The sequence below is a fragment of the Pelmatolapia mariae genome, linkage group LG8, assembly GCF_036321145.2.
Source record: "Pelmatolapia mariae isolate MD_Pm_ZW linkage group LG8, Pm_UMD_F_2, whole genome shotgun sequence".
NCBI classification, from domain to species: Eukaryota; Metazoa; Chordata; class Actinopteri; order Cichliformes; family Cichlidae; genus Pelmatolapia; species Pelmatolapia mariae.
Window position 1 is genome coordinate 19,447,256 of NC_086234.1, and position 27,591 is coordinate 19,474,846.

Genomic DNA, 27,591 nt, shown 5'->3' on the forward strand with positions numbered 1-27,591 from the left:
CTGTTTTTTTTGTGAGTCCGTGTAGTGTTTCTGTTACTGTTGAGGATGAAGATGTACAGAAAAACTCAGTGAGACCGCGTCAGCAGATCGTTTGGTGAGAAACTAACACATATATTGATGACCGTGACGTTTCTTTAACCCATAAAAGACTGAACGCAAAGCCACAGTGATTGTGTTCCTTTAGTGCGCTGTGACCCTGCAAGGTAAGATCTCCTGTCTGCTTTACTTGACTCCTATTATACACTAAGATGCTCAGACACAAACAGAGCTGTATGCATTTGCTGTGACATTTATACATGCATATAAAATGAGTGTTTTTTTTTTAAATGTTTGATGCACTATAATGCATCTGTGTCCAGTTGTAGCAGTTTGTTGGTTTTTTCTGTGTTTGCACGTTTGAAGATGGAAAACCCGAATCAGAGTTGGTTATTGACTTTGGAGATGAGATCTACAAGATCTACAACTTAACTACCATAATTTAGCACAAAAGCAAAATGATCTCTCACTATGACCTAATTATTAATTAGATTAATGGCAGTAGGGTTTATATGTTTCACCAGCTTCCTCTTTTATATTACCAGGAAAAGTGACAATGGCAGCAATAGTAACGGGCCTCATCCCAATTCTGAGAACAGCAGTGGATGCCACCGCCACCTACAAGTGCCGCTCCCTGTGGTTCGGCCTGCTGTGCGTCCGACTTGTGGTCCTCTTCTTTGCTGAGCTGCCCTTCAGCAAACTGGATGCTGACTTCACCTGCAACAGCAGCAGCCCCGGCAGCAGCACCCCCGATGTCTGCACGAAATTCTGTTTTAATGAACGATTCGACAAGCCCATGATAGTGGCTTGGAACTTCATATTTATCATTTTTGTCATCACTGTCCTGCTCATGGAGTTGTTCACCTCCCACCTCCGCACAATGGCGCAGAAGAGGAGCTTCAGGACGAAGGCGGATGAGAAGCCGGAGGCTCAGGGGACAGAGGAAGCTCAGATGGTGGCGATGGCGGGAGGCAGGGGCAAGATGATCATAGATCTCCACAAAGACAGGGGCACCGTAGGCTTCTACCTGCTCAGCATAGTTCTGCGGATTCTGGTTGAAGCCTGCTTTTTATTTTTGCTGCTTTATTGGAACCTGCACGCACTCCGTGATGAACACATGTGTACAAAAGAAGGCTGCAAATATGTTTGCATTTTGAGGGCAGCCCCAGAGAAGCGCATGTCTATTTATGCTTTAGCTTCTATCTCAGGCATAATCATTGCTTGCTCAGTTTTGTTTTGCGTTTACTCTATTGTCCACTACCTCTGCAACGCTTAAATATCAGACTCCATGTACATATTCTGTGGGTATGAAATGTGCATACATGCATAGCCTGTTAATTTTGTGTCTTATATCTCTATAAACAGAGCTATATGGTTATAATTAGGAATATTATACATGTATAGTACTACTGAAATAAAAATCTCAAAAACTGCTTTGTTGCATCATTATGTTAACTTTTGTTTTAGAGTTGTTTTTTAAAAAAATATGTGCTATGAGATATATTTTGCTGACATAAAGGATCTGGGCGTTGGCTTCATGGTGGTGTTTCTGAATCAGGTTTTTACTTGGCGCGTTGGTCAGTGCACAAACTCAGGCGCAGCTACACTGTCAAACACAAAAGCAGTTCTAACTGTAAAACTGCATCAGTAGTTTTCTTGTGTAACATTAAAAAAAAAAAAAAATCAAGCATGAGAAATGAGGTGTGAGATATACTGTAACGCATTATTTACAATGTGAAATATTTGAGGGATATCCATTCAGCCAAATAATCAAAGTCTAAGTGCAGCATTTGGCCTCGACATTCAGACTCGAGTTGCTTTCCAACGAGGTAAAAGGGGAAGGAGGACAGTTGGCTGGGCTTGTGTTTATTCTGAGATAGATTTCTTGTTTCTCTGCTTCATGGTGTAGAACAGCACTGCAGCAGCGTCTGTGAGAGACTGGCGGGAAGAGAAGAAAGGAGGATTTATAGAAAAAGGAATTTGGGCAGCATAGTAAGTATTCTAATAAGAAGCAGTATAAGAGAATGAATTACCTGCGAGTCTGAGCTGACAGTGTTTTTCTGGGGGGGGGAGAATTAAGTGTAAAAGAAGTCTAATGTGATGCATTGAATCTAATAATAAAAACAGAGTAAAAACTCACCTGCGTGAAGTTGGTGTAAATCGGCTCCATGGTTTTAACCCATTCGTTGTATGTTTGTTCTGCCTCTGCACTGTGGTTATGCTTTCTGAAAACAGCCAAACATTATGCATAAATCATTATCTATTAATCACAACACATTATCTTGATATTACCAAGATAAGGAATATAAAACATACAGTTCTGTGCAAAAGTTTTGACCCACTCTTCATTTCTTTATAGTGGTCTTGAGCAATAGGTTCTGGATTTCTTGATGCCTTTGGACATTGGCTGCTTTTCTTTCTTTCATTTATTTATTTTTAGAAATGATCTGACACGGGACCTGAGAGACGCATCTGACCCTTCATTTGATCCATCTACTGTTCACTGAAGCCTCATCAGAAATGGCCTCAGTGGAAAGGTGGCTGTGAAGAAGCCATTCTTACGGAAGAGAAACAGGAGAAAAAGGCTGATGTATGCCAAATTACACAAGAACTGCACTGAACAGGTTTTATGGAGTGATGAGCCCATAAATTTTACATTTTTAGGTTGAATTCTCAAAATATATGGATGCGGTCAGGCGAGAGGAACAGCAGTGACTGTCTAACGCCATCTGTAAAACACGATGGCGGCTCTGTCAAAGTTTGGGGCTGAATTTCAGGCAGTGGTGTTGGAAATTTTGTCATAATTGCTGGAAATATGAATGCAAAATAACCAGCCAGATTTTGTTTCACCATGCATTACCATCTGGAAAGCATCTGATTGGCAGTGGCTTTATTATTCAGTATGACAATGATCCCAAGCACAGAGTGGAACACCATCAGTCATGAATTGACCTCCCCAGAGCCCCAACATGAACATTATTGAACCAGTGTGGGCTCAGCTTAACAGAGAACAGAACAAAAGACAGCCAACATCCAAAGAAGAACTTTGAGTGTTCTTCAAGAACCCTGGAGAACTATTCCTGAGGACTGTTTAAAGAAATGACAAGAAAGCTCGACTACAAGACTTCAGGCTGTGTTTAAGAATAAAGGTTTTCACACCAAATATCGACCTTTGTTGTGGAAACCTTAACAATAACCTGCAACGCACACAGTGAGCGTTTTGAAGTGATTTAATTAACACATTGCAATGTGGAGAAAACGTTTTCTGAGGAAGGAAACCACCCTGAACTATTTTACACCTTCCCAAACACTCTCAAAACAAAGAACATTCCATAACATATCATATATCTACGCTTTCAGTCCAGCTCATCCTTGACCCCCTCCCTCAGAGAGAATTATGACCTTGTTTTCTGCTTCGCCGTCACCTAAGGATTTACATCCCTGATAAGCAGAAGGAGCCTCACTATCTGTTTAACGTCTCCCATTACATTGTCCCCACTGTGTCAGTGTGTGTGATAGACCAAAGGCCCATTTGTAGTGCACACGCATACAACTAAGTGAGAAAGTGATATTACTATTACTAATGTGATATGATTAAATATGTGATTAACACATGAGAAATCTGCCACCACACCTTCAACCTTGTTAAAATTGTACAAACTGTTTGCTTGATAAACTATATTTCCATCAAATAAAGCATTTTTGGTGACTCAAGACTTTTGCACAGCACTGTAAATAAAGTCAACATGAGAACTTTTAATACAATTAAAAAAAAAAAAAAAAAAAAGTGAAAACCCAAGCTGCAGGGTAACCTTTGAATCAGAAAGTCTGGGATAATAATGGTCTTAAAAGCATAGGAAGCATCTGAGCTTCTGCTTCTCAACGCAGTCATATTTCTCATCTAAATACCACATAATGCCAAATGTGCTTAAACTCATTTTTTCACCTTCTTATTTTCATACTTGTGTGTCATTTTGTCTGTCGATTCAGCCTTATTAAATGTCAGAATTCAGCATAAAATGATGGCCTTCAGTCAGAGGTCCCTGCTGTTACTCACATCGCTCTCTCAATAAGCTGCTTCTGCATGTCTCCTTCCCTCCTGGCGTCGAGCAAGCGACCTCTGACAGCCAGAGCGGCGCTGGCTTGTGACGAGTTGAGCTGAATGATGGCCAGACACAGTGAGGACAGCACCGCCGAGCTGGTGGGGGGGGGGGGGGGGGGGGGGGCAATGTGTTCACAAGAGTGCTTCTCAACATTTACTGCATCAGCATTGCCATTATGTTAATGTGGAAAAACACACAGGCCCCGCTCTGGATCTGCTCAGACGATGAATTGCATGACCTTCACTGAGTGTGTGAAGACTGGGCTGAGCGCTTCATTTACTGTGTAACTAAATGTTAGAATGGATGAGGTATTATTTCTGCACGAAAGCTCTGGTATCTCAGCAACAGTCAGTCTCCTTGGATTATCGAAACCTGCTTTGCCTAAAGGTTCACTGAAATTGCCATAAAATAATATGTCTAATCACTTGTTGTCCTGAGGGGCAGAACGCCTCGCTGATTAAAGATGTCAGAAGATAATGGCTTGTTTAAGCCATCCATAGACATGCAAATATCTCTGTGTAGTAAAGTTGCAAGCGGAGGAGAATTCAAAACTAAAAAGTAAATAAAGCATTGTAATTAAAGATTTGGCATTATCACCCGTCATCAGTAACTTCCCGGTCTGCAGTTATCACTCTGAGCATGGTCCGCCCGTTCCTCTGCCTGTACTTGATCTGCAGCTGGATGGATACACGGCTACTAGGAGATGGTGGCGGCACTAAAAAAAAAAAAAAGAAAGAAAAAAAAAAAGAAAAAAAAAAAGAGTGATTTGACAGTTTAAAAACAAAACAAAACGAGCTGCATGAATGTTTTAACTCAAGAGGTATGAGTAAAATCTGCAATTACCCCTGACTCTCTCTCCCTCCCGGCTGAGACTATCTGTGGTGGGTAAATGAGTTAAATGTTGCTCTGGCCTGCATGATCAGTCCCTGGTCAGTTTGGATCAAATGAACCATTTTTCGCCCATCTGATGCACATATCTCAGAATTCAGGCTAAATCCCTTAAGGCAAGTGTTCAGTGATCCCGAGTTGAATTTGGCCCGCGAGTGAATCTGTTTATGTTGAATAAATTCAGATGGTAATTTACCAACACTAGATGGAAGAGCCTTTTACCAATGTGTTTTGCCACAGGGCTTTCGTCTCTATAAAATACAGCTGGACACACTAAAGAAAATGGACAGCCATGGTGGGATCAGAGTAGAAGTCAGGGAACCATGACTTAATTTACTGAAATCTTTTTTTTTTCTCTTTGCTGTATTTTTTCCCCCTGTTTCTTAGTTGTTGTTGTCTTGTTTTTCCAAGTCCCAGTTATCAGTGTAACATGTCTGGTTCCACTTTGTTATGTTTGCTTTGTTAGTTTATTTTCAGATGCTGTGACTCTGGCTGCGTCTCACTTTGCAGTGTTGCAATGATCTCAAACTGAAATTTCTGTTTTTCATGGTTGGCAACAACAGAAATCACCACATGTCGCACTTTCCTCAAAGACCTGGCAACACGCGGCAGCTGCGATATTGTTGAGAAATTCAGCACAACTGCAGCTGAAACTGAGAAAATAAACGAGCCAGTGGCGTCAGTCTATAAGAGTGTTTAGTTTCCTCACCTTCTGAGACCTTTTCATTTGCTCTAAACTGGAAGGTGATGTCTGTATCTGGGTCCACATTCCCCACCTCTCTGGTCCCTTTGTGTCCCGCCTCCTTCTCTCCCTTCATGCACCTTTACCCAAGGAGAACATGACTCAGTGCTTAGGGTCATTTAAATCTCTAGAGACCAATTCAATGAGCTCATTTTAAGTAATTATGTGCAGTGCAGCTCTCACATTGATTTTGGCAGCAGTATAATTACAGTACAGTGTGTGGCAATGGTCCGGTTTTGAATGATCTGCTCAAACTCTGGATGCAGCCTGCTGGGACTGGCTATTACCACCTAGACTCAAGGGGAAAGCACAGATTGACACCATGAGATTGTGCATGATTTGATGAGTCATATGCTTCGCCATGGTTACAGTGCGCCTTACCTTTCCTCTAGTACGATCAGCAAGTTTCCCCAGCTCATCCAGTCTACAGTCTGTTCCCTCTATGGACAGCACAGACACTGTGACGCTAAAAAAAGAAGAAATCTGAGGATCATCACAGTGCATCGAGACCTTTCATTGGGTAATATGAGTACTAGTGCTTTTAATAGAGACTTAAATACATAACTAACTGCCTCAACAAGTTCATTCACTGTCTCTTTTTACGTTAGCGTAGAGCAGCGGTGTCAAACATAGGGCTTGGGGAGCCAGAAAAGGCCGACCAAAGACTCCACTCTGTCCCACTGGATGAAGGGGGACATAGATTTTGTACTTTTCATTGTATTCAAGTTTTACAGCAGTATGTGATAAACAGTTAAATGACAGAAAATTTCCTGTTTTTACATGATCTATTATTTAAATTCATGTTTTTTCAGTGGGTCCAGAGTAAAGATATTTTCTGTAATTTTACACATTTATCATGTAGTTTAACTGGTCTGGCCCACTCAAGTTCAAACTTAAGGTGAATTAGACATCCCTGATGTGGAGAATTAAGTTGGAGGTATGTGCTCACCCGTTATCAGCAGCAAACTCTCCCAGCTCCTGGTAGAAGATGGTGGATGAGACGGGAGTAAGAGCATCAGTATCTTCCACTTCTAGATTTCCTAACTCTGTGTTGGCTTTCCCGTCTGTACAGATAATCACCTTCAAGATCAACAGGGAAAGCGAATCAGGAATGCACTGTTTAGAAAGCTGAACTGTAATTGATTACCACAAGGAGGTCTTAAAACATTTTCATGCAGTAAATATTTATATAGCCCAGCTAACTATATGGTTCAATCCACTTTTGGTAGGTAAAAAAAAAAGCAGTTTGAGTCTAGCTGGAGAGATTTGTTGCATATTTTCCACCTTGCTCTCGCTCTTTGTTTCCTGCCTGCTTTTGTCCTGCTCACTTGCCCGTAAAATTACAAAATCCTAAAGAAGCTCCATCAGCCAAAGGCCCAAATTCTCACCAGTGTTGTGACATAAGATTCAAGCAGGTAAGCAGGATGTGTAAACTGGATAAAAAATTTGACTTGTTGGCCAAACTTACCTTTGAGCCTGGTTGTCTGGAGGCAATTGCAATTGCAAGCAGAGCAGCTGGACCCAGAGCGGTGGCTCCACTTGCAGACAGTCTTTAAAATAAATCAGCAATTGGAAGATCAATACATATAATGCAATAATCTAATTAAAACAAAACATCAAATTTTTAAAAAATAAATTTTTTCCATACCCCACAACTTGTCTTTCTAAATACTCCTTTGTCTGTGAAAGTGGAGGTGGATTAGGAAAACTGGCTGCAATCTCTTTCAAATAGAGGCTTTCAATCAACTCAGCCCCACTCAGGCAACGCGATTTGAAATTCTCATATCCGTGCATTGTCACCTGAAGATGCAAACACCGAAGGATGAAAAAAAAAAAAAAAGAAGTAATAAATAACTTTATACCAGATAATAAAGAAAACAGCGAGGAGAATCAAATAAAATCCACCGTAAAAAACAGCATTTAATGATTTTAGACGAGGCAAATTCCAGTGAAGCAGCTGTTTTGCACAATGAAGTGAAAACTTATAATAATTTTATAGCTTCCACCTCACCTCACTCCTCCTATCAGAGAGAAGAACAAGGTACAGAAGGTTACCTGCCTAGTGAGAGAGACCATTAGCCTCGTCACAGCAGGAAGTCTGCAGTAAATAGTATTATGGTCATAGTTTGCGACAACAGCTAGCCTAGTTTGTGCTTGTTCTTCTTCCTAACACAAAACGTAAGGTCAGCGTGACTCTGCTCAGGAGCAGGCAGTGGAGATGCAAACAGCGTCACGTATGTACCTCATGGTTGAAGGAGATGAGCCCCACTCTTGTGCCAGGTTGTTGTTCGTTTAATCTCTCAACGCACTGTGACACAGCTTCCTGGACAAACTGGTTAGAATACAACAATCTTTGATTTGTAGTGTCTCTACACATAATTGTCAAAAATATATCACACAAAAATTCTCAGCCACAGATTTCAACTGGCAAATATCCCGAGTCCCTCAAGGTAACTTCAAAATAAGGAAAAAAAAAAGACAACTCACCTGGAGACGGGATTTATTCACAGTATGCTCTCCCTCTGACACCTAAAAACAGTAGAGACGCCACAGGTTGTATTCATGAACACCTGCTGTCACAAACAGCCTCATGATGCCAAGTGTCTGTAGTGTTTTTGTACCTCGGAGGTGATTTTCATTGAGCCTGATACATCAATGCAGAAGAGCAGCAGAGGATCTGTATCGCAAAAAGGCTTTTCATCAGGATTGAGTAAAAAGAGTTCGTCCTGGTAACTATTTAGAGGACTCTGCAGTAAACTGGGTGTGTTGGAAAAACTGGAGGATTTACAGAAGTAACACTCATCAACCTGAAATGCAGCAAAAGGAGAGAACACAAACTCAGGATCATTTAAACCAGTCAAGTCGTCCATGTTTCCTTATGATGTGATCAACAATGTGCACGCTTCTTTCAGGTTATCCATTTCTGAGATCAGCGCCTCTGAAATGTGAATTAATAGTTATCAGTTTTCAGGTTTAATACGATGCAATTACCGTATTGTCATAGCAAGTGTCCACCACGGAGCTACACTGGGAGCAGAGGCTGTGTACTCCCTGTATGGGGTCAACTGGAAAAGAACAAAAAGGTCATTGCCACCATGAAGTATGAACTGAAATCAAACTAGATTTTTAAAAAAACAGAATCACAGCCAATCAGATTTATTTTTATTGGTATGATGTTAATGTGGTGATAAAGGTTTACTTACCTTTTTCCTCTGAGAGTAATTTTCCTAAACTTACAAGAACAACGTTAGGATTTCCTGGCAGATCTGCTGATTCTGGGTTTGCGATAACATAAGCATTAAAAATATGCATTTCATACTACATCAGTTTTGTGATAGCTCAACAGTGACTGCTGTAATCACCTTTAGCAATAGGGGATAGAGGAGTGTTTGGAGAGGTTGAAGGAGGTGAGTGGGACGAAGGTAACGGCATTATGTACTCGGGGAATAAATTTATTAATTCAGGTCTTGGAGGGATGACTCGGGCTAAGATGAGAGGAGAAGAAAGGAGGATGATCTGGATGAGGATGTCCAATCAAATTAAACTGTGTTAATAAGACAAAGAGAATGTTGCCTTTTACCTTGTGATGACACAATGCCAGAATCAGCCGGCAGGTTCACCTCGCCACCAGTGCCTTCTGGTACACTGTTAGAGTAGTTCGGGTCCCAGGGTTGTGCATTTAAATCCGGCTCAGTTTTTGGGACATCATAGTCAAGTTCTTGGTTGATGATACTTGATTGAGGGCAAATGAGCAGCTCTGAACACGACTCTGATCTGGTTTTCAGGGGAGGTGGAAGAAGAGCTGGTAAAACAAGCAGAAACAGAGTGTTGATCATAAATCTACTAAACTGCAGATTGTGCTAATGAGGCAGAGTAAGAACCCAAACCCAAGACTCAAAGGTTGACATGAATGAGCAAAAGATGAAGGTTTATTACAACAAAGCCCAAACCAAGGAAACAGAAATTCAATTTGGGAACTTAGCAACACGAGAAACACACAGGAAAGAGAACACAGACAATAACACGCTAGCTGGAAGGAGACATGCTTATTTATACACAAGGAGGGTAATCAGGGGAATGGGAAACAGGAGGGTGATGGCACACAGCTGGACATAATCAGGGAACAGAGAGGAAGTAAAACTAAACACAAGACTCAAAGGATGAAAAAAAAACCCCTACAAAATAAAACAGGAAATGTAGATAGTCCCGACCTTACAAGGAGTTTGAACCCGGGAGCTTCTTGCTGTGAGATCAAGTAATAACCACCGCACCACAGTGCGACCCTGTTGTGTGTGTATATGTGTGTGTGTGTTTGTTTTTTTAAAACAACCACCACAGCAATGACCACAAAAAGAACTCTTAAAAATGGCTGCATTGGTCTAAGTAACTGAAAAAATAGCATCCAACCTTTATGTGTGGTTTCTGTGTGGTTGGATGCTAAATGTAGTGTGAGCAGTTTAAAATAATACATTCAAATGACAATATCAGTGCTACATTCACTGTACCTGTCTTTTTAGGTGGTGTTGGCTGCTCAGGTTTTACACTGCTCAAAGAAGCTGCTGCCAGTCTAGTATTTTCATAGAAAACAGAGTTCTCCAGGACTTTCTTCTCATCCTTGCTATTTTCTGACTCTGTCTCAAGGTGCTTTCTTGGTGGGACAGGCGGCGGCGGAGGAGGAGACTGAGGACGAAGCCGAGGATTAGGAGGAAGAAGAGCTAAAAACAAAACAAAACATTGAAAACACAAATTAATAGAATAGAATAAAAAGAAAAATCTGTGCAGTGTTGACCTTTGTGCTGTGACTCAGGTGGCTTTTACTGAGTAAACTACGTAAAAGTAAGCTCTACTCTAAGACACACAGGACAGGATGTGTGCAACTGCTTGAATAATGGGATGACCGAACAGAAAGCTCAGATGAAAGAAAAATCCACCTACAGATACTTTTATGTAGTTATGCATCATCAGCGTTTGATATTCAAAGCAAATATCTAAAGTCTGCAAATTTACATATTCTGCTTTTATTTATATGAAAGAAACTATATTGTGATGTTTTTTTGTTTTGTTTTGTTTTTGTTTCATTTGTTTGTTTGTTTAATTTAAGACTAAAAGAAAATTAAATGAATTAGAGGTAAAATTTGAGGGGGTAGAGCCAAATAAGTGCATACTTCTGCCTACTCCTTTTCAAACAAAAGAATGGAATGATATTATGTAATGATGGTGAATGTACATGTTTGAAATAAAAATGAACTAAACTGATCTGAAAGTTGTTATTTTGTGCTTATATGTTTAATCTGTTTTCATAGTTTTATACTAGCTAACAACTTCAAACATTTCCTTTGGCAGAGACGGTAGAGTAAACGGGTTACAAATGTAGCTGAAAGTATCGGCTTTGTGTCTATTAGAAAGATTTCATCAAGCTGGTACATCAGCAGTGTCTATTTAAACCTGCAACTGCAGAATCTGATGTTTCCTGTTCTTGTTACGCATAGCTGAAATGCTTTCTTTTGTCAAAGTTGACCAACTGTAAAGTGTCTGTGTCTATTTAGCAGCCAGTGAGACAGAAGCAAAAAACAAGTTGACACAGGAATGTAACATCTGAATTTTTAAAAATTAGTATGACTTCCATAACTTAAATTTTCCTTGTGGTAATGCATGGCATTGTTTGACTGAGATCATACCTGAGCGTTTAATGTTTGGATAGCGTCTCTCCTTCTGACTCAATGATGGTGGCACATAAACAAACCCACAAGCAAATTCCATAATGACTCTACCTGCCAGTGACAGAAATGACGTGATTAAACAAGACAATGAGTGACATTTAAACCAGGACGCAATCCCACCCAAAGTGGTTAAATAACTGTTAGCACAGATGTCCCTGAGTTGCAACTACTGTAAAAAAAAAAAAAAGTAAAACAAAGTTAGGGGACATGAATGGATTCTTTAAACACAAGTAAGTAGAAGTACTTACAACATAGAAAGTTCTTTGAATGCAATCCGTACAGTACAGCGAAAAATATACTTTCAACTCCGTCTGGTCTAAGAAATGTTTCAGTTGCTGTTCTGCGTCGTGTCTTTCATTGAGTTATGTCTCAGACATCTCATCCAACAGGTTTCTTTCCTCGAGAGACTTCACTCGTAGTTTGCTGTGAGGGTGGTTACCCAACTGTGGTTAAAAATATCCCGAGTGTTGATAAAATGGATGAATGTGCTGGGAAACAGGAACATTTGTGTCTTTTTTAAACCTCCAGTTTTAAACTTATTTTCTACTTCACCTACTGGTTATTCCAGCCATAACAATCCCTCCATCCATCCATCCATCCATCCATCCATCCATCCATCCATCCATCCATCCATCCATTTATCTAATTCATGGTCACAGAGGGATGGCTGGAGCCTATTCCAGCTGTCATAGGTGGAGAAGTGGGGTACAACATTTCAGCTGTCATTCAAAATGTTGGCACAAAATTCAACTATGAATTCTTTAGTTTTTTGTGGGTTTTTTTTTCTTTTCTTTTCTTTTTTTCCTACATCAGTATATTACAATCCTCTCTGGACAAACACCCATTTTCAGTTCAGTCCTTGTACCTGATCATTTTTAGAGGAGGGGTTTTGTTTGTTAGGCCAGCTAACACTGACCTATGAATCTTTCAAACATAAAAAAGGTGGCCAACTACATAACTAAAACATAACAAACATACATAACAAAAAAAACAAAAAAAATACAAAAAAAGAAATTTACAAAACAATTGTAAATTGTATCTTTAGGCATTTTGTTACTAGCAGCCTGTTGTAAAACAGATGATTTGTTTCCAAAATCATGGCCAATAGCCAAACCATTAAGCTACTGGCCAAAAACCTGGAATATATCAGCATGTTGTGCAGTGTGCTCTTAAAAAAATAAATAAACTAGTGGCAGATCAACAAAATGACCTACAGCAGATGAACAGTATCTTGTTCTGTCATCATGTCCTAAGAAACAGGAAAAAATCCAGCAAAGATCTGACACAAGATCCGACAGAGGCATCTGAGTCTTCAGTTGATCCATCTACTGTTCACTGAAGCCTCATCAGAAATGGTCTCAGTGCAAGGGTGGCTGGGCTGTAAAGAAGCCATTCTTGTGGAAGGGAACCGAGAAAAGGCTCAAATATACCAAATTACAGAAGAACTGCACTGAAAATCAGTCGCAACTCATCTCATGAAGTGACAATCCAATATTTACATTTTTGGTTTAAACTGTCAGATGAGAGGTACAGCAGTGAGTGTCTGTAAAACACGGTAGAGGCTCAGTCATGGTTTAGGATTGCATTTCAGCCATTGGTGTTGGAGATTTTGTCAAAATTGACAGAATTATGAACACAGAAAAGTACTGTCAGATTTTGATTCACCATGCAATACCATCTGGTAATTATCTGATTGGCAACAGCTTCATTTTCCAGCTTGACAATGACAAAGGCATTCACTAGATCTGGAAAAAGAAATGATATGATAACAATATTTGTATAGCACTTTTTTTTACAGTGACAAACGGTTACAAAGTGCTTCACAGTTTGAATAAAACCACACAATATGGTTAACTAAAAAGTGGCCATTTAAAACAAACCACTGATTCAGCTGACCTTAAGTACCTAAATCTGTTCCAGAGTTTATGTACTAGAACCTGAAAAGCATAATCACCTCTGGTTTTAAAATAATGGTGTCAGATTATAATCAGATTATCTGACAGGCTAACTGTCATGGTCCCAACTGGCCTGGAGGGTTTTTCTTTTTTTTTTTTGTCTTTCTCAGTCTATTTCTATAAACTCAGTTGGAGGGATGGACTTGATTTTCTGTCTGACCCACCCTTTGGATGGTGCTGGGATTCCCGGGGTTCACACCTTCAGTCAATTCACATAATCAGGCATTGCATTATTTAAGGACTGGCTGGTTATTAGTAATTTGATCACCTTTTTTGCCCTTTCATCATTTCTTTTTGTAGTTTTATAACTGAAGCTGGCTTATTCAAAAAGACGTCTCTGGTTCTGATTCATCACGCTTACCTGTTTCTCTCTGACTGGTATTCTTGGTTTGGAAAAGGTTTCCCCTAAAATGTTCTCCATCTCCTCCTGGATTCTTCTGGCTGTAAACCTTCCCCTCTGTAGTCACCAACCTGTGAAAGTAAGAATTAAATTCTATTCCACCCAAATTAAAATTGCACTTGAACTCCTGTCTCGTTCCCATTGAGCTACACTTACCGGAGTTAATTATTTCTATTCCCACATTACCAGTAAATAAAATCTGTAAACCACTGCCAGCATAGAGTCCTGCATTTGAGTCTGCATTCTTCTTAATTATGATATGACTGCCAATAGGTCTCAGAAGCTCTGCTATATATGTACGAGCCTGTAAAAACACACAATGGGAGACTATCTAGTTATGGATCGGCCTCCCCAGTGTCGTTTTGTCAAACTGTTGAAATCATGAATGCAGAAAAGTATAGTCAGATTTTATTTCACCATGCAATACCATCTGGCAATGATCCCAAACCCACTGCCACTGCAATAAAAAAGACTCTACCTGTGCACTCAAAGTACTTTACACAACATGCCTCATTCACCCAAGCACTTTTTTCTATGCTTTTTCCTATTTAAGTGCTTTCTATCCAACATTCACACTCCAATGGATGCATCAGAGAGCAACTTGGGGTTAGTGTCTTGCCCAAGGATATTTGGCATGCAGAGTAGTCAGCGACTGAACCACCAGCCTTCACGATTAGTAGATGACCTGTCCTACCTAGCTACAGCCACCCTAGTGAAAGCATATCTGGGTAGAAAACAGACAGCAGAATCTCCCTAGAACTAAGCCCTCAACAATATCGAAGCAGTGTGGGATCATCTTGACAGAGAATGGAACAAAAGGAAAAAACATCCAAAGGAGAGATTTGAATGTTCTTCAAGAAGCCTGGAGAAATCTTCCAGAAGACTACTTAACACAAAGCCCTTTCTGAGAGTTTAGGCAGTGTTGAAGAATAAAGGTAGTCACATCAAGTATTGACCTTGACATCGACCTTGAACTTGTTAGAATTGTACAAACATTTATTTCTTTATAATTATTATTATTTTTCAAGATAATTAGAGGTATAGGCTTGGTTTTTACCATATATACTGTATTTTCTGTATTTCAAAATCTGCACAGACATTATTCTGCTCAGTTAAATAGGAACCACAAGCAACAAAAAGTAGGCGGCAACAAAATAGAACAGAGGAAGAGATTTCTTTTATTTTGATAATTCCTCCTGCAATCAAGCAATTTTCTGCGCTTGTGCATTGCATGCACACATCATTGTAAACTTGCACTTGTGTAAACCCCAACAATCACTATCAGCTTCATCTGTATTACAGTGATCTAATGACTGAGGCATGATGGCAGTAAATAAATATCTTCTCTTATTTTCTTGTGTTTTCTCTTAACATGCAGACACACTCACACATATGCACATTCAGTAGAAACAGTACATTCTTTTCTCTCATAAGTTAATTCATATTGAAGATGTACTTTAATCAAGTGGGTTTCAATATTAAGGCCTTAAAACATTAAAAAATGGCTGGGAACAGATACTATATGACACAAGCTCAACATCGGTGTGACAACATCTTAGACGATAAATAAGTGGTATTTATGAAGAATTTGAAAACCAAGTCTTTGTAAGAAAAAGGTTCAGGGCATAATATGTTGAACGGTGTTAATATCACTCTGCAACTTCAACATAATTAGCCGGGTAGAACCCCTCCTTCCCGCTGCTCAGTACTCCTCGGCACCAGCCTTGGTCGTCCTCTTCCTCGACCTTCAGGAATACCTCACCTGGCATCAAACAGAACAAAACTCAGTTCAGTTATGGACATACAACATGGTGAAATTAATGTTAATTAAGGTAAAAATTCAACTGATGTTGTAAAGACATATTTCAAAAGCTGATTGGAGTCATATATATAAAAGAATATTACAGTTTGGACATCTTGCTATTACACGGCACTAAAATAAACAAGTGTGGAAGTGTGCAGGGAATAAAAACACATATCTGTTTAGGTTTCATGTTGGCTTAACTGACAGTAACAGTTGTTTTTTGCTCCATGTGTCATCCTGTGGTTCAGATATGGGTTTCCTGGCAACCTTGCAAATGCTGTCTTGTGTTTTTCTGTGGTTAAGATTTCGGCACCCTAGGGCAGTGGTTCCTAACCTTTTTCTGGTAAGCCACATGCACACAGTCTACTAATTTCATGATCCACATTGGTGTATCATTCAAGCGATAATAAAAAAAGATCCAAGTTGAATTTAGTGAAATAATGATCAGCATAAAAGCATTAACAAGCTCTTGTTTGTTTACATTTTTAAGCACAAATCATATTCATTCAGCTTAATTTTACTCCATACTTTTCCCGTGGCCATTTACAAGTTATTAAAATGAAACTACAGCAGCATAAACCATAAAATATCACATTAGTAATTCTACGTAGCACACTTGTGTTTACCAGCCTGTCTATCATCATTTTAGAAGGACTGATTACAATTCTGTCCTCCCACGCGTATTTATATTGATGTGGCGGTTGTAATTTGGCATAAACATCTTGCCTTTACACCGAGAATAAAATGGCGTTGTTGCATCACACTGTATGTGTCACCTGCTTTAAAGGACAGCTCATCACCCTCCTCTCCCACGTAGTCGTACAAAGCTCGCACCTTCACACCCCCAATCATCACACTAGGAGGAGAGGAAAAGTAAAAACGATGAATATGAATCAGGCGGAAAAATGTATTGTCAACCTCTGGATCATTATTATTCATTCATTAGTCAGACATGTGAAAAAGAAAGTTTTCACAGGACTGCATAGAGTGAATAACTAACTATACCCTATGATTCAGCAGCTTGTAGGACTACCTTCAGCAGCAATAACTTAAAGTAATCATTTCCTGTGTGACTCTCACATTATTGCAGAGGAATTTTCACTAAATCTTTTTTACAACCTTGCTTCATCTCATTGAGGTTTGAGAGTATTTATTTATATCCAGCTCCTGTAAAGATCTGCTACAACGTTTCAGTCAGACTTTGACTGGACCATCGCAACACCTTTGATTCTTTTCTTTTTCCGCCATTGTTGTAGATTCACTGCTGTGCGTAGGATCCTTGTCCTGTTGCTTGATCCAGCTATCAGACAGATGTCCTCACATTTGACTCTAGAATACTTTGGTATTCTAGTTCATGGTCAACTCAATGTCTGCAAACTGTTCAGGTCCTTTGGCTGAAAACAAACCCAAATCAGCACACCTCCACCAGCGGTGACAGAGATGACAATCCTTCCAAACAAGCCATACTTTTTCCAATTGTGCAGTCATAAACTTTAACATTTAACATGCTAAGTCCTGTAGCTTTTTGTTTTTTTGCAGGTGATAAACTTGCTGATGATAAATTAAGCAAATGCATTTGGTTACTTGATGGTTTTTGGCTGCTAATTATGTTCTTAATTCCTATGGATGGTGTGCTTAGTTTTTCACAGGACTGTATAAGAGCACACACACCACTTGGGGTAACTTACGGTCTGCTCTCCTTTCCTTTTTGGTCTCTCTTCTTTCGCTTGAGCTTTTTTACTGGTGGGACCCATTCCTGATGTAACATGAAAAAGAAGATATAGGTTAACATGTAGCTCCCTGACAAAAACTGCAAAAAAGAGCTGCAAAAACACAATTTATGACTCTGAATTCAAAACACCTTGGATACTATTATGTATGATGATTAAAATCTACTGCAATCACTCTGCTTAAAAAAATGCACACACTGTGTGACAGCAAACGCAGGTCTTTAAATAGACATTTGAGGCCAGCTCCCAAGCCACACACAGTTGCATATTAAAATTCCCAAATTTACAGTAGAAATTAACATTTTTACCACCTAGTATACAAATTGTTTTTATCAGCTAATTTCCCCTTTAATTATAATTGCTGAGATGATGTAAAACAAATGTATTGTCAACCTCTGGATCATTATTATTCATTCATTAGTCAGACATGTGAAAAAGAAGGCTTAAAGTTGCGCATTATTAGCGGTGAAGGTTGGTGATAACTAGGCCGCTAACTGTCTGCTAGGCTTCATCTCACTGAACTGGACTGCTCTGCTATTTTCGTGGGGTTTTCACTTTAATTTAATTATCTGACAAATAGTATTGCTCTGCCATCTACAACAGGTTTGCCCTCAAGTTCTGGTGAGTAAAAGTTATTTTATTTGTATTTTAGCGCTAACATACCGTGTCTGTGATTCAGCTAAACTAGGTAGCATTAGCTGATAGCTTAGTACTCTTGCAATTAAACTAAATATAAGACCTTTCTAATATAAAAAACTGCAACAGCCAAAACGTTTCATAAGTGGATATTTATTGTGGATACATCGGATTTTTAGGTATGTCTATAAGAAAAACACTTAAGGTTATGAATTTTGTTTATATGTATATGTATACAAAATATCTACATAAACTAAATAGACTCAATTAGTATATAGTGTTTATGTCGCACATAGAATAATACAGCTGTTTACATGTCTGTGTACCTCAATCTTTGGCCAGTCGGTGGGCATGCCTGGACCGTGATTGTTCTTCCACCATTTGAGATCATCTTGCTCATCGATGGCCATTAAAGTTTGGTGGAGCTCACTGTAAACTGCCTTGACACTGGCACAAAGATGAAAAGACAGTCAGCGCTACCACTTATGCTAACAAGTAATTTGTACACATAAGCAATTCAAGCATTCAAGTTGCTCACCTCTCATTGTTGGTGACATCCAAGTGTCTATGGATGGACAGGAAGACTTGCTTGAGAAAGCTGATCCTCTTCCTCTCCTCTTCCTGCGACTGTTCAAAAATGGCTTCCATCTCCTCCATATATCGAGGTGTGTAGGTCGACACGTCCTCCAGGATTTTCTCATATTTATCTCTAGCCTGCAGGCAGAAACAGCTCCATGATGCAAAGTTGAGTACCCTCCCCAGGAAGAACCTCCGCTGTGTGGCTTTAACAGAGAATCTAATACGTATAAATCATCTGATGCTCTCTGCTGTTCCCATGCTGTGCTCCATAAACACTGAGCAGAGTAACAATAACACATCTCCATAGAAGGGAAATGCTTGGAACAAAAACTGAAGGCTGGGGCTCGTGTTTAGAATTTTTCAACTGAGTAAATATCAGCAGATATGAGTCGTGAATAAGAAATGGTGAAATTAGAAGTCCTATCAATGCATCCCTAATTAAACATGCATGACTGAGTGAAATGTTGCAGTGATTAAACATCTCTCCTCACCATTTCCTTCTCCTCCGTGGCCTTCTCTCTGGCCTCAGTCATCTTCTGCTTTTTCTCTTGGCTCATCTCAGAGTTTTCGTTTGCTTGCTTTTCTTTCTCCAGAGCTGCTTGCTCCCTCTGACAGGCCTTGTGGTATGCAACTCGAACCTTCTCCAGCTGTTGAATATACATTTGCATGTAAATATTATTTATTTGATGGAAAACAGATTTAGTAAATACGCAGTTTTTAGCCAGATTCTTTCTTTCTTCTTCATTTTTTGCTGAGAGTTAGATTAAAAAGGTTAATGCCACTTACATCTATCATTTAATTACAAAGCTTTTGCCAGGATTAGTTTATCTGGAACTAAACTGAGCTTAACTACTGTTGATCTGCTAAAAAGTAAATAATAAGGTCCATCCACTATAGCTAGTTAGTTGCATTACATCATTTTTATATACAGGAAAGTCAGATAAGTCAATACTCAGGTTTCACCAGGAAATAGTCTGTGTCCAAAAGGTTTTGGACTCTTTGTTGTTGTATACCTGCCTGCCTTATATGACAGAGCTGCTTTGAAATTTGAATTCTCTGCTGTGAAATTCAAGGGTCAGAATTTGAATAACATAAAACATCAATAACATAAAAGCATGGATCCATCTCTTATCAACCGTTCAAGCTGCAGGTGGTGTAATGATGAAGGGGGATATTTTCTCATCTCTTTTTGTGCCTCTCATGCCATTTGAGCGATGTTCAAACACCGCAGCATACCTGAATAGTGTTAGTGACTATGTTCATCTCTTTATAACCACAACAGCCATCTGGTTTCATGAACATAAGAATGTGTTCACTATACTCAGACGGCCTCCACAGTCACCCAATCTCAATCCAATAGAGCACCTTTGTGATGTGATTGAATGGGCATCATGGATGTGTAGCCCAAAAATCTGCAGCAACTGTGTGATGCTATCGTGTCAATGTGGACCAAAATCTCTGAGGACTGTGAGTCAGCGAGTACATATTAACATTCTACTACAACAAAGCTACAGCTACAGATTTGTTGATGAGCTGATGATAAGATTGATCTATTTCATACCTTTTTCTGTTATCGTTGCTTCATCACTTGAATGCTTAGCTAGTATCATCAGAAAGCTGTAAAAATGCGGTTTTTCAAAGTGGGGGGACAGGACAACAGGGCAGTTGAGTGATGACAGAGACAAAGGGCTCAGGGCGAATTCAAACCCAGGACTCTGTAATTTACTTGCAGCATACCGTCTCAGCCTGAGACGCTAACCTAGCACACAGTTGTTGTTAAGACTGGTCAGAAAAACATCATAGATATCCTGATAGATAACTCTGATTAGTCACGTCATGTAATTATGACTAGTCAAAGTGGTATATTGCTACTTATAATGTTAATTTCAATCAAACTTACTAAATAAATATTAAAATGATTTGTCATAGTGTTTATTCAAATGGTTATTAACATAATAACCAATCATAGCAGAGCAACCCTCTAGCTGAGCCGATCTATGACCAGCCCTCTTATTTCTTTAAATAAAACATATAGCTACCACCAGCAGCTAGTCAGCAGCTTTGGTCTAACATCTGACATGGAGTTCCTTATAAAACCACATCATCAACAAATGTGGTATTATGTGTTCTTATCAAGGGGGGAGGGCCATGGAGCCTGTTCTCGCTATTACTGGGTAGCCTGGATGGGTTTTAAGTCCATCACATGGAGCTGAGAGCTAGCCAACCATTTATACTTAAATGTATGGTTACAGCCAATTTAGGATCACCAATAAACCTGTCTTTGGACTTTTGGAGGAACCCAAAGTACCTGCAGAGAACCCGTGCAAGCACAGCGAGAACATAAAAGATGCAGCTGGCTGGCAGATTTGGACCTAGAACCTCTTGCTGTAATATTTTCCCAGCAAACATTGTCCCTTGGGGCCTGTGTGGGACAAGTGTAGGTTTGCTGGACAGGGCGTACACTGGCATGTTTGCTGGGTTACTACCTTGAAAATGAAGCCAAATCTCTGTGTTTCTATTTTTCTGCTAAGTGAAGCTAACAGGCTGTTAGGAAAAAGGAACATTTCAGGTCTTCTTGGGCAGTCTTCATCTGCATGTGTCTGATATATCTTATGTTTATTTCTTAGATATATCTTTCATTTGCTGATTAAGAAAATGACATTGCCAAAAGCTAAGAGGACATTCAGCCTGTTTGGTATTGCTAGACCATCATTATAAGTTCACAGTGGTGGATGTATGTGTGCTGCACCTTCATAAGCTTCTTGGACCAGGGTTTCTGCGCACGTGAAAAACTCGTGTTGGTGTCGTAGCTCTCCCTGAACCCGCAGAAGATTTTCTTTGGAAAGGTCTCCTTTTGCCAGGTCTTCACCCGGACTCCCTCCTCTGAAGTTAGCGACTGCGAAATGGAAGAATGGAGCGCGGACAAACGCTCAGTGGAGGTGAAGAAACACTGCCATGCTCTCATGAGGGAGCCATAAAGTGGCCCTGGGGAAGCAGGAAAAAAATAGAGGGCATGAGGAATGAAACAACACAGGGTGCAGCGATGAGTCATGGTACTAATAAAGAAATAATGACCTTAATTTTTACACTGAAATTTCAGGCAAGCACAGATGTGCTCATAAAATAAAAATCAGTACTAATTTTGACTTTGTAAGAACAGCGATGGTGAGAAAAGGCCTGGGAGTGTCTGTTTTTAAGCCAACATGTCTTCCCATGACATAGCTTCTTATACTTACGAGAATCCACTATGGACTTCCACTTGCTGCTCCACTGGCTGAGCTGCTGGGCGTACTGTTTTTCTACCTTTGCTCTCTCCATGAAGCAGGTCACTATGTCGTTGCATGCCTGGAAGGACCGTTCAGTTCGATGCACTGTGCGTACATAATTCCCTGGCTGGTAGGAAAGCAGGAAAGATGTTGATGATATGTGAGAATAACAATTTTTGCGAGTAGGCACACCTACTCTTTTAAATTAACAATGCTGGTTGTCTAAGATTTGACCATAAATATAATCCTCACCATCCAGAAACTCTGTTTCCTGGCATCCTCGGGAGGCTCTTTGGGAAGGCTTGCCATTATTGGGAGCACGTCTGTCTCATAAAGCAAAAGATTTGTTATAGAAGATAGTCGCTAGACTGGTTTGGATACATAGCAGGCAGAGAAAGAGAGTTTTTATTGGCAGGCAGAAGACATTGATTATCATTGCGACAGGTTGGACGTCTGCACTGTGTGATTTGTACAGTTTCCTAGTAAACAAAACCGCTCCCCCTGTATGGCAAGTACATCTGACAGAAACAAAAACAAAAACTGGCAAAGCTTTGTGGTTGTGTGTTTTGCTTATGTCATTGTCATCACAACTTGTACAGTTTTGTGTAATTTATACTGTACAATGCCCAGATAACCCCTACTTGGAGTCTTCCTGCACTATTAAGGGGAGTGCCGTTCCAGTGGCAGACTGGAATTCACAGGGGTGGGGATCTGCCAGCAGGAATAGAACAGCTGCTCTAACATTCTTCCTGTTGCCTTCCCAAAATAAACAGCGCGGAAAGGTCATCTTTCCCATTTGCTTTGACTAATACAGGCCCTGTTAGTACCAACAGTCTCCCACTCTGACTCTTGTTGCCATTCAGTTCAGAGATCATGTCTGCAAGAGTGCAGGGGCAGATTTCTGATCTGGCAACAAAAAGTGTGATTTTAATGAAATAAAGTGTCCACATAGCAGCCATATTTGCACCGCATGTTATGTATGACCCATTGGGCAGAAAGGAGAAGAGAAACTGAACAGATGAAGGCAGATGTATCCACAAATTTGTCACAATCTGGCTTCTGTCTGTCTGGGTAGCGCGTTGACACATGGCTGGCTGAGTAATATGAAAGTGACTAACCACACCTCATCACAAGACTCAGCATGACTGAGAGTCAGACTCATAGCTTCTTTTCTGTAGATAGCTGGTATCTGTACTTGTATTATCTTGTTTAGACTTAATTTTTCTCACTTTCTATGAGCTCCTATAAGGTTAAAGAAAAAGTACCCCCAGGCGCAACCTAGACTTGCTTTATCTTGACTCTACTGTTCATGCAGAGGAAAGGAAGAGAAGCAACAAGCGAACAAATGTGAACAAGTTTTAAATAGTTTGTCAGACATATGCATTCAAGTATTTTAACTCTTAAAAACTCCATTCGCAAGCCAAGAAAGCATTAAAAGTGGCAGCAGAGCACTCATGCCAGGGAGCAACCAGCACTTACATTTCTCTCTGAATCACCAGTGATTACTCAAGTGACCACTTGTTACTGTAGTTCAAGGGCTGCTGAGGATTTCTCTCCATGACTATCTCCCCCTCTCCCAGTGTGCCTCTCTTCCTCTAACACATGCTCCTCTCCCTCTCTCACTGACCCAATTTTCCCTTGGCATTTAAAGTTACACACACACGTTGTTGATCGCAAAGTGGGTGTGAAACACAGAGACAATTCAAGCCAGTAGGAAGAGAAAAAAAAGTTCAGAATCAGAACATTTGCATGGTAGCTGATTCTATGCTAAACAGCTTCAGGGCAAACAAATGAGGAGGAAGAAACTTACCTTTCTCGCTCTTCTACCCGTCAGCTGTGCTTCTAGTTTGCAGTCATGCTACGACAAACTATTCTTCCTCTTTCTCTTCTGATCCTTTACTTTAACCCCATCCTTTTTCACCTGGTTTAGCTCTTCTCCCCCTCTGTGACTATCCCCGTCTCACTTTCTTTCCACTCTGTTATTAGAAAAACAGCTGGAAGAAACTCCCCTCCTTCTTTCTGCCCTGCCTGGCCCTCCCTCTGTCTCTCTCAATATGGTGCTAATGAGATGCTGAACCTTCATTTTGACTGTTCACTGGTCACAGAATCATGTCAGTGTGGCACACAGTCATGTGAGCCTATTAGTGAGAGTGTGACAGCAGGAGGGGGGCGAGGCAGAGGGGGGCTCCCGTGAACTGCCACATTAGCCCTATGCTCCACTGTGACCTGCCATTCTCTCTGGTCGGGCCTAGAAAGAGAGTACAGCATGCAGCATGTTCACCTACTCACTGTTTATTCTGCCCTGCACTCTTCTGGATGCGAGCCAGGAGTGAAAGGAGAGCACCAGTGTCATCCGGACTTACACTCTATTTACTGCTGTCTCTAGCTGGTCTCATTGATTTGCTGAGGCTTGCTGGAAACAGTGGAAACTCTTGTGAACACAACATTGGCATGTTACATTTTCAAACACAGCTAAGTTTTGGCAGTTTTAAATAAGTTATAAAACAACATTGTGATTGATTTGGAGCCTATGGTATTCCAGTTATTCTTATTCCAGTGCTCATTTTGTTCTTTTTTAGATCTGTTTGGTCGGTTTGGGAAATTTCTGTCTCTTTAACTCCTTGACATTAATATTGCCTGTATGCTTTTTGGTGCACAGCAGGTAGTGGACTGTACAAAAGATGCTTTTTGTGCCTTATGTACACTGATGCCTGCTCTGTTCTGTGCTGGGGTCTTTTTCACGCTGCTGCAGAGGAGATGCACATTGGAAGGCAGGAGGAGGTCTCAGAACAGATCCATGACATCAAATATAAATTGCTGCAGATGGAAATAACCACTGTAACAATAGTAACTGTTGTCGCGCTGCAAAGAGGGGTTTGAATCTAAGCCTTTCTGTGTGCATATGCTTGCATGTTCTCCATGCAGATGCGTGGGTTCTCTGCACAGTCGAAAGACATGTTAGGGTAAATCATGATTCCACATTGACCACAGTAGTGAAGGGTTGTCTGTCTCTATGTGTTTGCCCTGTGATAGAATTGTGACCGGTCCAGAGTGTACCACATTTCTCACCCTATGACAGCCGTGCTGGGCTCCAACCCCGATCCGACCATAAGGATAAGAAGATGGATGAAAGAAAATAATAGCATTCTTTTAACTGTAAGGGTCTTTGCTAAAATTATTCTATTCTGACAACTTAACTAAACTAGCAAGTAAAGTCAGAGTATGTCCTGACAGAGATTAATGAGATATAATGAAAATATATAAGCCCCCTGCTACATTTGGATCGCTCTGTGGAATTCCAGTTTTTATCATTTGCATTTCCACATTTGGGATGCATCCTATTTTTCAAACAAACAAAACAGCATCACTTCAGTTTTGTTTTGGGGAAGAGGATAACACTGTATGAATTCAAGTTTGTATGGGGGGGGGGGCATAGTTGTGTAGACATGGCTGAAAGCCTCCTGCCTTCTCCATGTAAATTGAGTTGATGCACAATGGCAGGCATCACATTTTGCATCAGAGGTTTTTCTTGGAAGGTTGCAAGACATCACATTAGAACCCAGTGTTGACAGTTGAAAAACAAAAAAGCAAGCAAGCAAACAAACAAAAACAATGAGCACACTCCCGGTCATGCTCCTGACCTGATCTGCCTCCTTCAGGCATGCACACTGTGCTTTCTTTTTACACTGACAACTGCTGTTTGGTCTCTGGGTTGTAGACAGAGACCCATCTGTTATCAGCATCACCCATGACATACAAGTCAGTCTGACACAGAATTGGATGACGACTTTCTGGACAGGTTTGAAATCCATGGTGAAAGCACAGATATGCACGTGTACATGGTTAGAATGGGACTTCCATTAAAGTCTTTTTGAGAAAAAAATCCAGGAACTTTTTCATGACATCTTGTCATGAAAAAGTTCTTTCCAGGGTATATAAGTAACATTTAGGGGTCACTGTGTCCAAACTGTGAAAGCGTTAGTTTTCTCACTTGGTAGATGTCTCTAGTAATAGAGTTTGTGACTTTGTGTGTCCTGGTTTCCGAGTAAGCGTCTAAGATTTCTGCTGCATCCTCGAGACAATGCAAGCCAAGCGAATAGTAATTGTGCTCATAGCAATGGAAAATTACATTTTAATATTTAAAGACCATTATATATTTTCCAAATCACAGACCTGAATGCTATTTACTATTACTTTTCAGACCTTGGAGAAACAGTTTAAATTAAATTAGAGATTGGTGACAAATTCAAGAAAAAATCCTGTTATTCAAGTGAAAAAAAGAACAAGTGCTTTTGCTTTCACCCAAAGAACATTTAACCTCAACTGAAAAGCTATCTGAGACTTAAACCAGTGTGTTTTGAGGGACAGCAACACCAACACAATGCAACAAAGAAGAAAATATCTGTAGGAAGAACAGAAACAGTGTTCTGCATGCTTTAAGTACAAGTTTAAAGACTTGTTTCACCATTAAGATTGCTCAGTTATGTGATGGTTACTCTTTTAATTTGTACCAGATATGCAGTCCTTATGCAAAATGAACTTGAAGATATCAGTAAAGAAAAGTAACTTTGAAAAACCCTTATTAAAACTACACATGTTGTGAGTAAGTAGTAGCCTCTGGGACTGAAACATGAAGCCAACAAGGAGCTGTCAGAAACTGTAATTCCTTGATGGGCTATTTGAAGCTGTCTCTAAAACTGAATCAGTTTTAATAGGTATCCATGTTAAAATCTACATTAGAATAAAGCATATTTACAGCCTGGTAAAAAAATAGTTTTTATTAGTATAACTTATATAGTCCTTCTTGTCCTTTAAAAATTGGTTTCCTCTGTTTGTAAAGCCGCAAGTCCTTTTCTCACAAGGCGAAAAGACCTCCCATGAAAAACACCTGAAAACCAAAGACTGCACATAAAAGATGGACATAGCCATTTTTGTTGTTTTCCCTCCAGTCCCAGATCTCACGATGCTAACAGTGTGTAAAATCTCACCACTAGATGTCAGTAGATTGCAATCAACTGAATTCTGTCTTCTTACTTACTCTCTCAATTCAAGTGCAAAATCCAACTGTGGTGACCACTGCAGGATAAGTGACTCTGGCCACCATTTATGTGTAGTGAGTATGCGGCGTCAGTCCACTGTTTACCTCAGCTGTCAATATACTGGGTGTCCATGGCAATTTACTCTGGAGGAGGCTATAAAAGGAGTCAGTATGAGTTGATGAATCAGTGAAGCTCACTTCTGACTGATGACAACGATAACTGAGGTGAGTTGTTGAGGATATCCTGAATTTTTCTGTTGGTAAGACCTGCTGAGCCTCCCTGAGCCTGGTTCTGATGGAAGATTTCTTCCTGTAAAAGGGAGTTTTTCCTTCCCACTGTCACCATGTTCTTGCTCAAGAGGGTCCTCTGATTGTTGGTCTTTTCTTTATATTTTTGGAGCGTCTTTGGTGCTATAAAAAATAAATTTAATTGAATAAGTTCGATTAAAAGTATCCCCATGAGAAGAAAACAGTTGTGGCTTTATGGCACAAAGAAAACCGATTCTTGGTAGTTTTCCTAATTGTGTGCAAAACTCAACAAAATGAAATACAAAAAAAGAAGAAAAAAATTGAAAAACTGGCACAAAAAAATCAACATGATTACATTTACAGTTTTCTCCCATGAACCTTAAACTGACCACCACGGTAGAAAACAGTCATTTCTTTCAAGTTGTTTTGCATTGTTCTTTATGCC

At 40.0% G+C, this 27,591-nt stretch overlaps 3 protein-coding genes across 4 annotated transcripts; 1 reads left to right on the forward strand and 2 right to left on the reverse strand.

The window, feature by feature from the left end:
• Positions 1–11: 11 nt before the first annotated feature.
• On the forward strand, positions 12–1,456 carry gjz1 (gap junction protein zeta 1). The gene is made up of 2 exons (XM_063482238.1): positions 12–94; positions 582–1,456. The coding sequence occupies exon 2, from the start codon at positions 593–595 to the stop codon at positions 1,310–1,312; it is 720 nt and encodes a 239-aa protein (XP_063338308.1). The 5' UTR covers positions 12–94; positions 582–592; the 3' UTR covers positions 1,313–1,456.
• Positions 1,457–1,816: 360 nt separating this feature from the next.
• Positions 1,817–11,529, reverse strand: LOC134632981 (circularly permutated Ras protein 1-like). Its single transcript, XM_063481857.1, has 19 exons — positions 11,448–11,529; positions 10,275–10,484; positions 9,350–9,571; positions 8,973–9,044; positions 8,761–8,834; positions 8,391–8,576; positions 8,257–8,298; positions 8,012–8,101; positions 7,418–7,569; positions 7,238–7,319; positions 6,719–6,849; positions 6,151–6,235; positions 5,953–6,059; positions 5,737–5,849; positions 4,737–4,854; positions 4,094–4,234; positions 2,177–2,261; positions 2,070–2,096; positions 1,817–1,974 (listed from the first exon to the last, which is right to left on the reverse strand). The coding sequence occupies exons 1-19, from the start codon at positions 11,527–11,529 to the stop codon at positions 1,903–1,905; spliced, it is 2,091 nt and encodes a 696-aa protein (XP_063337927.1). The 3' UTR covers positions 1,817–1,902.
• A 3,473-nt stretch (positions 11,530–15,002) lies between these two features.
• On the reverse strand, positions 15,003–23,851 carry LOC134633204 (protein kinase C and casein kinase II substrate protein 3-like). Of its 2 annotated transcripts, none has more exons than XM_063482078.1 (10): positions 23,670–23,851; positions 22,112–22,182; positions 21,830–21,986; positions 21,343–21,578; positions 19,085–19,240; positions 18,553–18,728; positions 18,341–18,461; positions 17,337–17,404; positions 16,425–16,504; positions 15,003–15,606 (listed from the first exon to the last, which is right to left on the reverse strand). In XM_063482078.1, the coding sequence occupies exons 2-10, from the start codon at positions 22,166–22,168 to the stop codon at positions 15,494–15,496; spliced, it is 1,164 nt and encodes a 387-aa protein (XP_063338148.1). In that variant the 5' UTR covers positions 22,169–22,182; positions 23,670–23,851; the 3' UTR covers positions 15,003–15,493. The 2 variants fall into 2 exon arrangements, with proteins under 2 accessions (XP_063338148.1, XP_063338149.1); XM_063482079.1 differs by lacking the exon at positions 23,670–23,851 and adding an exon at positions 23,339–23,466.
• Between the last annotated feature and the right edge of the window lie 3,740 nt (positions 23,852–27,591).